At 35.8% G+C, this 15,149-nt stretch overlaps 1 protein-coding gene across 2 annotated transcripts in view; it reads right to left on the bottom strand.

Annotated features, from left to right (window-relative positions):
• eeig2a (EEIG family member 2a) overlaps positions 1-15,149 on the bottom strand; it is a 28,089-nt gene that overhangs the window by 2,517 nt on the left and 10,423 nt on the right. For both annotated transcript variants that reach the window (XR_015477943.1, NM_001423874.2), the window contains 4 exon segments: positions 9,568-9,671; positions 6,879-6,986; positions 6,586-6,769; positions 6,368-6,504 (listed from right to left, as the gene is read on the bottom strand). Coding sequence is in view for 1 of the 2 variants with exons in the window: in NM_001423874.2 (NP_001410803.2) it covers positions 6,368-6,504; positions 6,586-6,769; positions 6,879-6,986; positions 9,568-9,671 (533 nt within the window). In the remaining variant the exon portion in view is untranslated.

Below are 15,149 nucleotides of genomic sequence, written 5' to 3' on the forward strand. Positions count from 1 at the left end.
TAAATTTTTGAAATAGAATTTTAAACTTAATTATTAGCCTCTTTACGCTATATTTTTCGATAGTCTAGAGAACAAACCATCGTTATACAATGACTTGCCTAATTACCACAATTTGCCTATTTAACATAATTAATCTAGATAAGCCCTTTTAATGTCACTTTAAGCTGTATAGAAGTGTCTAGAAAAAGATCTAGTCAAATATTATTTACTGTCATCATGACAAAGATAAAATAAATCAGTTATTAGAAATGAGTTATTAAAATTATTATGTTTAGAAATGTGTTGAAAAAATCTTCTCTCCGTTAAACAGAAATCGGGGAAAAAATAAACAGAGGGGCTATTAATTCAAGGGGGCTAATAATTCTGACTTCAACTGTATATACCAAAATATTGTGATAAATATATTACTAATTATGTTGGTAATTACATTAACTAATGGACCATTATTTTAAAGTGTTACCGAAATATCAGTTTATATTTTCCAAAACAATTAACCACAGAGTTATGGGATCAAAAAATATCTGTAAACATTTTTTTAGATTTTAAATGAGCAAAATAAACATGCGTTATGGATGTGACCAAAAAAGTTAAAACATAGAACAAACTGCACAACCCAAAAGAAACAATGCTAATCAAAAGGATAAGAGTTGGCTCTCTATAAAACAAAAATGACTGATTTTATTTTACATTTTTGCATTTATGAGCAAAGCTTTCTTATGGATGTGAAATTGGCACTTGAGTGCCAAATGTACATTTTCGCCACTTCTGGTTCGTATGCAAAGTTTTTTAAGTTTGAGCATGTTTAGACCCTCAAAAATGTGATTCATTCTCGAGAAGAAGAAGAAGAATTAAAGCTGTAAGCAGCAATGAAAGGGACCTCAAACCTGGGCTCATCACCGCTGGGAGGCCTTAGAATGACAGAGAACAGTCGACAATAATAATTTAAACTGGTGCATATATATAAAAACCTAAGAAAAAATGCCAAACTTCCTCCCGCAACTTTGGTAAATCAAATATAATTGTTTGAAAACATTGATAGAAACATTTTTGAGTATTTTTACAGAACTGTAAAGTACAAGCATACTCAACAAACTTAAAAAGGGTTCACTATTTTGGTAAAAACTTTTTTCATGGCAAGGTTGACATTTTCCAGGAATTGCTCTCATGTGAAATCATAAAATGGGGAAACCATACTGATATAATAAAATGTCAAACATTAAACAACACATATTTCATGATTTTATGTACTGTAAACAGAAAGCACATTAAATGCAACTGAATAAACTACCATATCAAATATCTTTTGTAAAAATAACATGTCAAAATAGGGGTGGAATAATGCTCCATCTTCAAGGCAAGGCAAGTTTATTTATATAGCTCATTTCATACACAATGGTAATTCAAAGTGCTTTACATTAACTGGAATAAAAGAAACATAAAATACAATTATAAGAAATAATAAAAACAACAAAAAAATTAAAATGATTAAAATGTGTTAAAACATGTTTTAAAGGACTCAAAAAGAAAAGAAAGACACAATAGTATGATCTGTCAGACGTAGCACAGTGCTCATTCAGTAAAGGCACAGCTAAACAGATGTGTTTTCAGTCTCGATTGGAATGTGCCTAATGTTGGAGCACATCTGATCAGTTCTGGAAGCTGATTCCAGCAGTGAGGGGGTTCAGTAGATGATTAACTCTGCTTTGACTGAACTCTTGGAATTTCTAATTTATTTGATCCTAAATATTGGAGTGATTTGTTGGGTTTGTATTAAATGAGCATATCTGTAATGCACTGAGGTCCTATGCCTGTGATTTCTAAATAATAAGACTTTAAAATCTACACTGAATGTAACTGTGAGCCAGTGTAAAGACCTGAGGACAGGTGTGATGTACTCTCAGTATCTCAGTGCTAACATCACTGAGTATAACAAATGTATTTATGTAAATATTAAGCAACATGCTCATTCTGGTCTATGCTAATTAAAGGAATAATTAATCAGAAAAAGAAAATTCAGTTATTTCATTTATTCGTCCTCCACTTGTTTTAAATCCGTTTGAGTTTCTTCCCTTTATTGAACACAAAACTGTATATTTTGAAGATTGTTGGAAACTGGTAGCCATTGACATCCATAGTAAGAAAAAAAAAATACTTTGGAATTAAGTTTATGTACATTCTTTAAAATATCTGTTTTTGTTTGATAGTAAATAAATAACTGTTTTAGAGAAAGTTATCCCTTTAAATAATATATAAATGAATAAGATATCATACCTCATTTTAAAAAGATTTAAATGTTTTAATGACAAAAGGGTTAAATATGTTTTGAAGCATATTTGCAAAAATGCTATATTTAAAATAATGATTCATATTTTGGAGCTGCAAAGTTATCGTCAATATGTTTTGAGTCTTTTAACGATGAAGTGGCGGAGTGCTTGAAACATCACATGTTTTGTGAGAGCTTTCGGTTTTTTAAGCTTTGATGGTGCCGCCTTCATGAATTTTTTTGAGTCTTTTAAAGGGTCACGAAACACCAAAACACATTTTTTGAGCTGTTGACAGTCGTATATGTGTCCCACACTGCTAAAAACACTATTAGGACACATATATTTCACTAAAAAGTGTAAATTGGTTGTTTTTGCGTTATTTCAAGCAAATTCGTACTTCCGGTTTGAATTGAATTTTTGAAGCTGCGTCATGGCCATGACATAATAGCGTGTATTCCAGCGTGCAGACTGGGCGTCTGTGCCAGAGTGTGTCTTATTATGTCTTACAGTGTGTTGCATTAATGCATGAGTAAGGCTTGGTTCAAACCAATCAGCGCGCTCTATTGTTCAACTTCATTAATATTCATTAGTGTCACAGTGCTTAGACCAAAGACACACCACGTTGTATTGGCAAAACAAGCGTGAAGTGTTGCTTTTATAGTTTGCTATAGTTAAGTTTCGTTTTCATTTTCTCTCTGTGAGAGCTCAGACTCACGTGTGGATTACAGTGCACACGACGCTTGACAACAATAACTTACGTGTCTAAGGAGGATTATTGTTTACCTGAGAGCTGTTCTCATCTGCAAACGCTGAGATCCGGATTCGCTTGTAGTCTTCTCTTAATAAGGACGCGGCTCTAGTTGCTGGTGATTGTCCTGTCTCTACAGATTTGGTAAGTGAGGGACCAGTGCTCTTTGTTTATTCAGTTTGTTCGTATCGAACAAACTATAGCACCGAGTGTAAACATGTTAGCACCACAACCAAACTTTAACCTCGTGTAGGGTTTTTACCGCATTTTGTGACCGGAATAACACACGCGGCTTTCTGACGCTACCTGCCGTGTGCATCTAAGTTTCCGGGAAATGCTGAGTTTTTTTTTCTCTTATTCGCCGTGCGGTAACAAACATTGCATGAAAAATACACGCTTAGAGCAGTTCCTCGAATCAAATATCTCGTTTGTCGCGAGGGGCATGAATGAATTCCCTGAATGAAAGAGCCAAACTGCAGTTAAAGTCCAACATTTAATAATTTGGCAGATAATTCGACTACAGATGTCCATGTAGGTTAAACACCATCACTTTCTCCTGTGTGTTTGTGTGTATTTTGACTCTGAAACTTGCGCATGCCCAAATAGACACTCCCACACCATCCCACTTTTTTTCCTCCGACACTCCCCCCTAAACAGAGCTGGACACGCCCACTTTTCTGACTTTTTCCAAAGTAGAGGTGTGAAAACACCCTGCTGAAACGAGGGGGTTTCTTGGCCCTTTAATGTGCCAATAAATGCTTTGCTTTCAGAGGAAAGATATTTTGGCAACTGTAATTTTCTGAGGTCTATGTATGAGTCACAGAAAGAAAGAGAGAAAGAGAGAAAGAGAGAGAGAGAGAGAGAGAGAGAGAGAGAGAGAGAGAGAGAGAGAGAAGAGAGAGAAGAGGGGAAACTCCATCTGTTTGTTTGAGACTTTAGTAACCATAGTAAATGTTCATTTTACAATGCCACAATGTGGTGCATATAAAAGTGCAACTGTGCGTCTGTGGTAAAACACAACTCACAATTTCCTTGTCCCGAGTTTTTGTCTTGTGAATGCATTTTGCACCTTCTATGGAACAATGTGTGCTCAGTGTGTCAGTACAAGTTAGTCACAATATATTTCCATGCGTGTGTGTTTGTAGTCTGTGTGCTGTTATGGAGATAGGAATAATGTGCAGATATAAACAGGGATGTTACCATCAAAAAAGCACTTGTAGAAGTATTTAGAGTACATCTTGTGCATGTGTATACTCACTCCCTGGTACCTTTTCTTAACAAAAACAATAGCATTTAACTTGGATGTGGTTTAGTTTTATTTGATTGTTAGTCATTCTCTCCGACCAGGCTGTTTTAATACTATAAGCTGTGAAATGTCACAGATTAGGTGCATTAAATTAATCAAAAGTGACAGTAAAGATATTTATAATGTTACAAAAAAAAGTCACAATTTATAATTTACAATTTAATGTTGGAAAATAGAACTGCACAATATTGGAAAAATCTAACATTGCGATATATATTGCCACTTGTAATACAATATCACTAGATTTGTTGAATAACTATTTAGAAAGAATTTATAATATATTAAATTGATTGGGATGATTCTGTGTGGGCGTGTATCCTCATAAAATATAAGAAACAATCTACAAGCGTAGATAAATTCAATACTGAAAAAGATACAAATTAAATAAACAGCATTTATTGTTTTCTGAGGAAAAATCTGTATTCAGGTATTCAGTAGTTGAATAAATAAAAGTAAAATAATACTGCATAGTCTTTGTTTTGTAAACAATTCAATACAGTTACTCCTTATTAATGCATCAAAGTAACAAACAGTACAATTTCAAAAACACCTGTGAAATGATCCATTATAATTCAGACTAAACATTGCACATAGTCACGATGTGTCTATTGTGAATGCCCACATTGCGATATCGATGCTGAACCGATAAGGCAGGTTTATTGATCAGTTATATCAGAAAGATTTCCGAAGAATCTTGTTACACTAAATACTGCAGTAATACCATAAAGGGATAAATGACATGAAAATGCATTTATAAAAGGACAGCTATTTCAAATTCAGTGTTTCCTCTAGGATTTTTTCCAGCTGTGGCGGCAGGCCTTTTTTACTCAGATCTACCAACTACCTGTGGCTATTTCAATGACAAATGTCGTGAGCGCAGTATTGTCATGGTGACATACCATTGAACAGATAATATTAACAGAAATAGCAGAAATATTGCTAAATGTTATTTTAATTTCATGTTTTCCGCTACATGCATTCTTCCATGGCGGAGCACCACGCCAAAATTGATCCCGCCATGGCTACATTACAGCTTTTCGTTCAAAACATTCAGTCGTGTTTTTTCATAGCAGGTGATAATCGCACCAAAACAAATTAAAAAGGTAAGTGAATTATAACAGCACAAACATTTCTGTAACCGTAGTAGTGCTGTGCGTTATTTGTTTGAACCTTTAAGGTTCCGTGCTGACTGACTGTCTCTCTGACTGACAGGTGCGTGATATGTGAGGCCAGCAAACAAAACGTATAGCCGTTTCACTTTACTTCAGGACGCATTAATACCACTCTGTAGGTCTACTGGAGACACAAATAAATATTCCTAGCAAATCTAATAAATATTGGTGATAAACCCGTTACATAAACACACTAAATCGCACTTTAGCAGTGTTTATTTATAATTTTCTTTTCTTTCTCTGAAAGCCTTTGAGAGTTTTCGTGGATGCGTTTTGGATCATTGTCTTGCTGAAATGTCCACTCTGGCTTCATCTTCATCATCCTGGTAATGTGGATGTTGGACTGAAGCAGCTAATATTAATTTACAATGACGAAGGGCAGAGGGTTGCTGAATAACTACTGAGAGATTTTAGCTGCTGTCTGGGCTTACACTGCCTCTCTAGACCTCCCTTTCTTCATGTGTTTGATACTTTTTTTCCTGCGTCACTTCATTTTATTATGCATAGCTTAATTTGTAAACTAATTAGATTTATTGTCTTTGCATATATGGATTTATTTGGATGTTACCAACATCCAGGGAAAATTTCAAGTCAACAGCACTTTTAGAAATATGTTTTCTAAGAAAAATGGTGACATATTCAATACTTATTGTACAGGCTTGGTAAGCAGCATATCAAAAGTGTACAAGAACCATACATTTTCAAATAGCATTGCATGTCTTCATAATGTACCAAACTGCTATTTTAAGTGAGCTATTACAATCATTTTTTTACATAATTATTCCATAAACTACATAACATCTGAACTACAAATTCTGCAATTATGAAAGTGCCCTGTAGAAATCAGGAAAAGATGGTTATTAAAAATGAACAGTACCTTCATTACTGGAGTCCAGAATGCTGTGGCTGAAGTCTTGACCCTGTAGGATTGTTTCAATGATGTCATCAGCGTCCACTCTGGTAGCGTCTACTCGCTTTAACTGACACTCCACCGAGTCCTGCTTTACTGGATGTCTGAAATGCAAACATACACTCTGTTAACTGCTTAATCTAAAGTTTTCACTGAAAACTGATCATTCATTGCATATTGTTTACCTGCCGGCTGAGAATGCACTGTGTGACGGTGTGGGTAAATGCTGTGGTAAAGGTGTGCGGGACTCTCTGTTCTCACTGGGCTCTTGAAGGCTACCTATCCCGGTGGAGGCACTGCCCACAGACAAGTTCCTCCGATGAGAGAGCTCTGTCAGGCTGGAGGAGCGTGAGTGACCTGTGCTGTAACCTGAGGGGATGTCCAGAATGATTGATATTATTATGTAATATTATGCAAACATACAATTGAATAAAATGATAAAATGTAATGGAAAACCATTAAATATTCATGAACACACCTGAAAACTTAGACTGCTGGCTGGCGTAGCTCGCGGTTCTTGAGTGGCCACACTTTCCCAGTTCATCTGGAACCGAACCATGACTGAAGCCACTTTTTCCTAAGTTTTCTAGAAAAGAGCAATTCCAGTGTTATAGATGTGACAATTAACAGTACAAACTTAAAATATTAATTTACAGAGAAAGTATATATTAACATTATATTAAAACATTTGTTTATATTTTTTCAAAACAACCAACCATAGAGTTATGGGGGGTCAGCAAAATATTTCATCTCATCAATAAACATTTTTAATGTATAATTGAGGGAAATCAACATGCATTATGGATGTGACCAAATAAGTATGCAAGTTTACAGTATACAACATACAGTGTAGAACAGGGGTGGCCAATCCTGTTCCTGGAGAGCCACCTTCCTGCAGATTTCAGTTGCAACCCATATTAAACACACCTGCCTGTAATTATCACATGGTGTTCAGGTCCTAATTAATTGGTTTAGGTGTGTTTGATATGGGTAGCAACTGAAATCTGCAGGAAGGTAGCTCTCCAGGAACAGGATTGGCCACCCCTGGTGTAGAAATTCTGTGAATTAAACTGTACAACTGCTGTGGTGACCCCTGATGAATAAAAGGACTAACCCGAAGGAGAATAAATAAATTCAATGTGTAGAACCATCCATACTCTAACTGCTAATATTACCCATTACACATTGCGTGTTAAATGTGAATTCGATTAGAACTACAAACTCGGATAAAAAGTGTTAACAAACTACAAACATGGCGGACATGCAAGACCAAATGTGAAGAGGCTTTGGTAAAGTTGTTTGAATGCCTATAAATTAATATTTAGCCAACTGGAAACTATTTAATGTGTTACATTTCATCTACAACAATGTGAACTTCTATAAAGACGTGTTTGGACATTAACTTCTGAATAAATTATTATCTAACCTGAGGACATTTCTCTGCATGAAAGACTCACGGATGGCAGATTAACCTGCCTTTGCTTCTACAATAAGGAAGGTAATGAAATATATAAGGGCGACGCAGTGGCACAGTAGGTAGTGCTGTCGCCTCACAGCAAGGAGGTTGCTGGGTCGAACCTCGGTTCAGTTGGCGTTTTTGTGTGGAGTTTGCATGTTCTCCCTGCCTTCGCGTGGGTTTCCTCCGGGTGCTTCGGTTTCCCCCACAGTCCAAAGACATGCAGTACAAGTGAATTGGGTAGGCTAAATTGACCGTAGAGTGTGTGTGTGAATGTGTGTGTGTGGATGTTTTCCAGAGATGGGTTGCGGCTGGAAGGGCATCCGCTGTGTTAAAACTTGCTGGATAAGTTGGCGGTTCATTCTGCTGTGGCGACCCCGGATTAATAAAGGGACTAAGCCGACAAGAAAATGAATGAATGAATGAATGAATGAAGTAAATAAGAAATGTGGATGATGTGTTTATTGACAGGCTCATAACAAAGTAACGTAAGGGACCATTAATGAGGAAGTAGTATGTCGTAAATCTTGCATACTCTTCTGTTACACGGTCAAAAATAAGTACCTTTTCTTCACAAAATGTCACATTATCAATATATCGACTTATCGCACAACACGTGGACATGTCCTTCATAATTTTTGGTCATTTTTGGCCTTTTCTATCTTTATTTAAAGTGTCAGTATGGTTAAAAAAACACTATAATGTTTACTATAAATTACTATAGTTTATTTTTATGTGGATGCCTGATGACTGAAAAATCTATCTGTTTTTTCATTTTTGTTAACATTTATCATTATTATTATTATTATTATTATTATTATTATTATTATTATTATTATTATTATTATTATTATATTTATTTATTTATTTGTTTAGGATACCCTTTTTTTACATTGTGACTGCAGTGTCTAATTATTAAATTGTTAGAATTAAAAAGTCTTAAGAATAAAATATTATGTGTTCTTTGGAAGAGTGTACTTGCATTAATGCTATTATAGTGTAAAATGATGATAGTATTATTTATTGCAATACATTTTGTTGCTATATACATCATAACACAAAAAAAGATATTGTGACAGCTCTAGCTGCATTGCCTCTGAATAAAACGGTTGTGTATTTATAATTAAAATAGTGCTGTCTGGTTAAACATGCTTAGAAGAAATTCAGTCTAATTAATTGGTAGTATCATTGTGAATTCTGGGATGCTGAAATGCTTTACAAGAAACTACAGTGCTCAGCATAAATGAGTGCACCTCTCGCAGACCTCTTTTTTCTATATGATGCTTTACAATTATATGTTTATGCATATACATTAGACTGGTCTGTACAAAAGCCAAAACTGAAACTAATAAAACACACAAAAAAAAAACAGGAAATAAAAAATCAAGAGAAACAAAACAAATTTAAATGTAATATAAAAATGCATTAAAATATAAATGTATAATTTTGCAGTTTGCATTTTGTTTTTGTTGCAATAACTCAACTGAAGGTAATTGTATTACCTTTCTATAACTAAATATGTCAGGTGACCAAACTCTTATTTTAATGGATATAACTTTTTATTAAAACAGCGTTGTTTAAACACACCTAAATATATTGGCTATATTCACTGAGAAATGGATATGAATATTCATTTTTAAAAGAGGATGTACTTATTTATGCTGAGGACTGTATTTAGGTGGTAGTGTTCTACACTTTCTATGCTTTATACCTGTAAAGTAATTGGTTGTTTTTGGTGTCTCTCCTCTTCTGTCTTCATGCAGACATGTCTCTGTGTCTCCTGGAAATCCTATTGTCATTGCAGTGGATGGAGGCCTAGAACAAAAGCATAACCATTAAAAATATATAAACATATGAAAACAAAAGATAACAATACATCACAGTGTGAAGTATCCATTAAGCATTGTATTATTTTTTAGATGAGTTCTTGTATTGAGAATAGGGTTACAGATACAGGGACACTGGAGCATTTCAAAGCTGCGATTCATCAGCGGATCGCTAGTATGTCAGGTTCTAAAACAAACCAGCTGATTGACGTGACTGAAACACTCCAGTGTCCCTGTATCTGTATGAGTTCGGTGAACTGATGACCTTCACAGCCAATCACAGTCATTTCTTTTAAGCACGTGAACACAACAGCTAATCAGCGCCATTTAAGAACGCGCTCAACAGCGCTTAAATGTTAGCGTGAAATTGACATTTTTAAAACTTCAGTATTGATTGGAATAGAATTCCAGCATCGTGACAACCCTAATTGAGATTGAATGTTATTATGTGGATGGGAATGTATTCAGTGAGGGTCAAAGTGGTTTAAAGTTCCTAGATGAGCTTATGAGTGTTATTTAAGGGTTGTTATCTCAGGATAATATACCTTGGACTGACCAATCAGAAGCAAGAATTCCAGACTGTGAAATTAGTAAAAATCAAGCATAGTTAAAACCTTTTTTATGTGAATTTACAATAAAAATATTACAACATGATGAAATGTAGACTCCTAATTGTTCACATTTACATTTAGTCATTTAGCAGACGCTTTTATTCAAAGTGACTTACAAATGAGGACAAGGAAGCAATTTACACAACTATAAGAGCAACAATGTGCTGTAGGCAAGTTTTAGGTGTGTAAAGTCTAAGAAGGAAAGCATTATTAAATTTTTATTTTTGTAGTTAGTTGAGGAGTCAGAGAGGTAGTTGCATATTAGTAAGGAAAATGGAGACTAAATAGTTGAGTTTTTAGTCGCTTTTTGAAGACAGCGAGTGATTCTGCCGTTCTGATGCAGTTAGGGAGTTCATTCCACCAACTGGGCAGATTGAGCGCGAGCGTTCGGGAAAGCGTTTTCTTCCCTCTTTGGGATTGAACGTCGCCTCGTGGTTCCTTCACAGAATGCAAGTTTCTGGAGGGCCTATAAATCTGCAGAAGTGAGAGCAGATAAGAAGGGGCGCAGGCAGAAATCGCTTTGAAAGCAAACATCAGTGCTTTGAATTTGATGCGAGCAGCAACTGGCAGCCAGTGCAAACGAATGAGTAGCGGAGTAACATGTGCTCTTTTAGGTTCAATAAAGACCACTCGTGCTGCTGCATTCTGAAGCATCTGAAGAGGTTTGATAGAGTTAGCTGGGAGCCCGGCTAGTAGAGAGTTGCAATAGTCCAGTCTGGAAAGAACAAGAGCTTGAACAAGGAGTTGAGGGAGCCATAACATTTTGACTGGTTAAAGTATTTAGTTATTTCTACGAATAAAACGAGTTCAAACAATAAACATCATTTGAACTATTACTTATGAAAGGGGTTAACAAATGTGTTAAAATAAAAATTATTATTACTAGGAATTAAAAGTGTCAGTTATCAAATGTTCAATCAATGTTGTATCACGTCAGACTTAAATAAATAAATAAATAAATAAATAAATAAATAAATAAATAAATAAATAAATAAATAAACAAACAAAACTATTTGTATGATGAGCATCACGGTGGCACAGTGGGTAGCATGGTCGCCTCACAGCAAGAAGGTCACTAGTTTGATCATTTCTAACATTGCAATATTTCTGTTTGGAGTTTGCATGTTCTCCCGGTGTTTGCATGGGTTTCTTCAGGTGATTCAGTTTCCCCCACAGTCCAGTGATACGTGGTATAGGTGAATTAGCTAAGCTAAACTGTTCGTAGTGTATGTGTGTGAATGAGTGTGTATGGATGACTTCCAGTTATGGGTTGCAGCTGAATGGGCATCCGCTGAATAAAAACATATGCTGGATAAGTTGGCGGTTCATTCCACTGTGGCGACCCCAGATTAATAAAGGGACTAAGCCGAAAAAGGAAAATGAATGAATGAATTTGTGTGATATTTTTGAGCTGTTTATTTTTTATATATACATTTCCACCTGTCAAATTGGCCAGTGGAAGCTTCTGTGTTACACACCACTGCTGGAATCCACCCACACTGGCAGGTTGGTGGGTGTTAATGTCAAACTTAATCACAGATGGTGAATGTTCTTACCACAGATCTTGTGAGCATGTACAGTAAACATAGTAATACGATACATACACATACAGAATTAACATATACAATTACAATATACATTTACAATTCAAGGGTGACATGGCAGCTCAGTGGTTAGCACTGTCGCCTCACAGCAAGAAGGTCGCTGGTTTGAGTCCAGACTGGGCAAGTTGCTATTTTTGTATGGAGTTTGCATGTTCTCCCCGTGTGTTTCCTCCAGGTGCTCCGGTTCCCCTCAGTCCAAAGACATGCGCCATGGGTGAATTGAATAAGCTAAATTAGCCGTAGTGTATGTGTGTGAATGCAAGAGTGCAAGGGTGTTTCCCAGTGCTGAGTTGCAGCTGGAAGGGCATCAACTGCGTAACACATATGCTGGATAAGTTGGTGGTTCATTCCGATTTGGCGACCGCAGATTAGTAAAGGGAATAAGCCGAAATGAAAATAAGTGAATAAATGAATACTGTAATATGATCATCAAAGACAGAGAGATATGGCGCATGAATTATTCCCAAATAAGCTAAACGCAGTTAAACTATTTTAAATATTTTTAGAATAGGAACAATTTATAAAACTTAAATTTCTGAGGGATATTAATCCATAATAATCTGCCATTTCACTGGTCCTAGTGCATCTAATAGCAACTATGACGCACCAGTCAGGGCTAAAAGCACTGCAGGCGCAGTTTGAGAAGTCCCACACACGCACACACCCCCATAACACTTCTGTGGGCTTCTCATAAACACATACTCACAGGGAAACACCACCAAACACTCTGATTTATGACTGCGTATGACTATTTCTGACAACCATCGGCATCGAAGGAATGATACAACACTCAGAGCACGATTCTCATGACTATGACGACAGAAGTAGGTACAGACACACACACTTGTTCATGGGGGTTAATTCATCACTCATTTCACTTACTAATGCACTGCCAGATCACTGTATGTGTTGTTTTATCGGTGGATTGTGTGCCAGCAGCTTATATAACAGGAAGCGCACCTTTCAGAGTGTGTATCCGGGTGCTGTGTGAGATGATGAATTCCCCCCCTCTAAATGTCAGAATAAATGTCAACTATTTCAACACACGCATGCAAAACACATCCACACAACTACTCTGATCTGAAACCGCACCAACTATAAACTGCTTTAAGCACTGGTCTACTTGCACAGCCTCTGACCAAAATATGAAGAGAGAAAGCTAAATGATAAAATTAAAAAATAAAATAAGATTAAGGGTGATTTTTTTATGTTGATTAAAAAAAATCAAGCAAATATTAATCTGTTTTACAAACAATTTTCCTTTTACCATTGTTAACGTGTGTGGCCTGTTTATTGAAGCTGTATAAAATCTTCATGCAAGATCAGGAGCTACAGATATTCATTCGGTTATACTTGTATACACGTCAAAGGGTAATCATTGTTTTGCATTACATGATGACTCACTAAGCGCCACAGTTTCAGCTATGAACATTCTTTTAAATTTGCATGAATCGTAAGTTGCTGATACTTTTATTTAGGTAAATTTATTAAATTAATAGTCATTAATTTAGTCACTAAAATGTAAATGTAAATTACTAAATGTACTTAGTAAGGTATTACTAAAATAGTCACTAAATGTAAATGTAAATTTAAATTTAAATGTAAATTGATTTTACATTGAAATTTATTTATTACTTCCAACTAAAACAGAATATTGGGAGGCAGACTTTTGTGCATCATTCACTCATAGCAAACTAATGGTAAAATCTAGACACAGCTGTGGATACTCTCATCAATATAGCACTGTACAACAATAATTCATATTTTTACATTACTTTGAGGTTTGGGTTAGGGTAAGGGGTAGACATAAATAAAATATAATTAATGGGTAATTTAATAAATAACATAAATAATTATTGTAAACTTCCACCCGCAGTTGTATCCCTTATAGCAACAAATCCAAACTAACGTTAATGGTGCAGAATGTAAGTTTGACACCCAGTGGTTGAACTAGGTATTGCATTCCTGGATCAAAACACGCAAGCACAGGTTGCCAGATTGAGGACAAACAGGCACGTGCCTCACTATTGAGCCTAAAGCCTTATTTAAATTGTGTTCTAAATAAAAGCAACGGCACGCAATAAAGGAATACTTTCCATAATAAAAGGAGTTTTTGTCCTGACCAACACATGAAAATAATATTTTAGAAACAGCTTCTATTTCTTGCAGCTGAACAACAGGAAACTTAATCAATGATCACCTTAGGTACTAACAATGCGAGTCTGAATGCTACTTTACGTGACATTTATTGCCATACTACTGAAAGCAGCAGCAGACAGTTTACCTCTTGAAAACAAAATAAACCGTCTGAAATTGAACTTTAGACTCAAAGCCGACACATATCAGTGATTCAGCATCTACATTTATTAATGTTAAAGAGGTTTAATATGCATTAATTAGATTATAAACCTTACCATTTCACTGGAGTGCAGTGAGTGCACTATTCTGTGCTTCTTAATGGCTGTATCGAAATTTCTGGCGTGTTTCGTCTTGTGCAAACAGCCAAATTGCTTAGTGCTTCGGTTTCCCCACAGTCCAAAAACATGCGGTACAGGTGAATTGGGTAGGCTAAATTGCCTGTAGTGTATGAGTGTGTGTGAATGAGTGTGTGGATGTTTCCCAGAGATGGGTTGCGGCTGTAAGGGCATCCGCTGCATAAAATTAAGCTGGATAAGTTGGCGGTTCATTCCGCTGTGGCGACCCCGGACTAATAAAGGCACTAAGTCGACAAGAAAATGAATGAATGAAAACTTGTGTGTTATATTAGTTCACTTCAGACAAAGTGAAATATTTCAAGCCTTCATTTGTTTCAATTTGAATGATTATGAATTAAAGATAAAAAAAACTGAAATCCAGTATTTCACCCAATTAGAATATCATGACAAAGTTCTATGTTGTAGCTCCCTGTGTCTCAATCTAGTCCACTAATTAATGCAAAGCCTTGAAATTGTCTCAGTCTGACTTAGTAGGCTTCAGAATCATCAGGAAGACTGCTGACTTGACAGTTGTGTAAAAATAATTTAATTTCATATTAGGAATCATTAATAAAACTGAACAACAACCGTGTCTTTAGTTTAATTTCTAAACGTCCAAGTCTGGTCCAAGCTCCTCCCCTGGAGATCGATGATTGGCTTCTGGACTAGAAGGGGGGCTTTATTTACAATATATCGATCGATGATTGGCTGCTGAACTAGTAGGCGGGGTTTTGTTCAGCATATTGACCATTACACTTTTCCCCATTCAAAAAGATAC

The sequence above is a fragment of the Danio rerio genome, chromosome 2, assembly GCF_052040795.2.
Source record: "Danio rerio strain M-AB ecotype USA chromosome 2, GRCz13ab, whole genome shotgun sequence".
Lineage (NCBI taxonomy): Eukaryota > Metazoa > Chordata > Actinopteri > Cypriniformes > Danionidae > Danio > Danio rerio.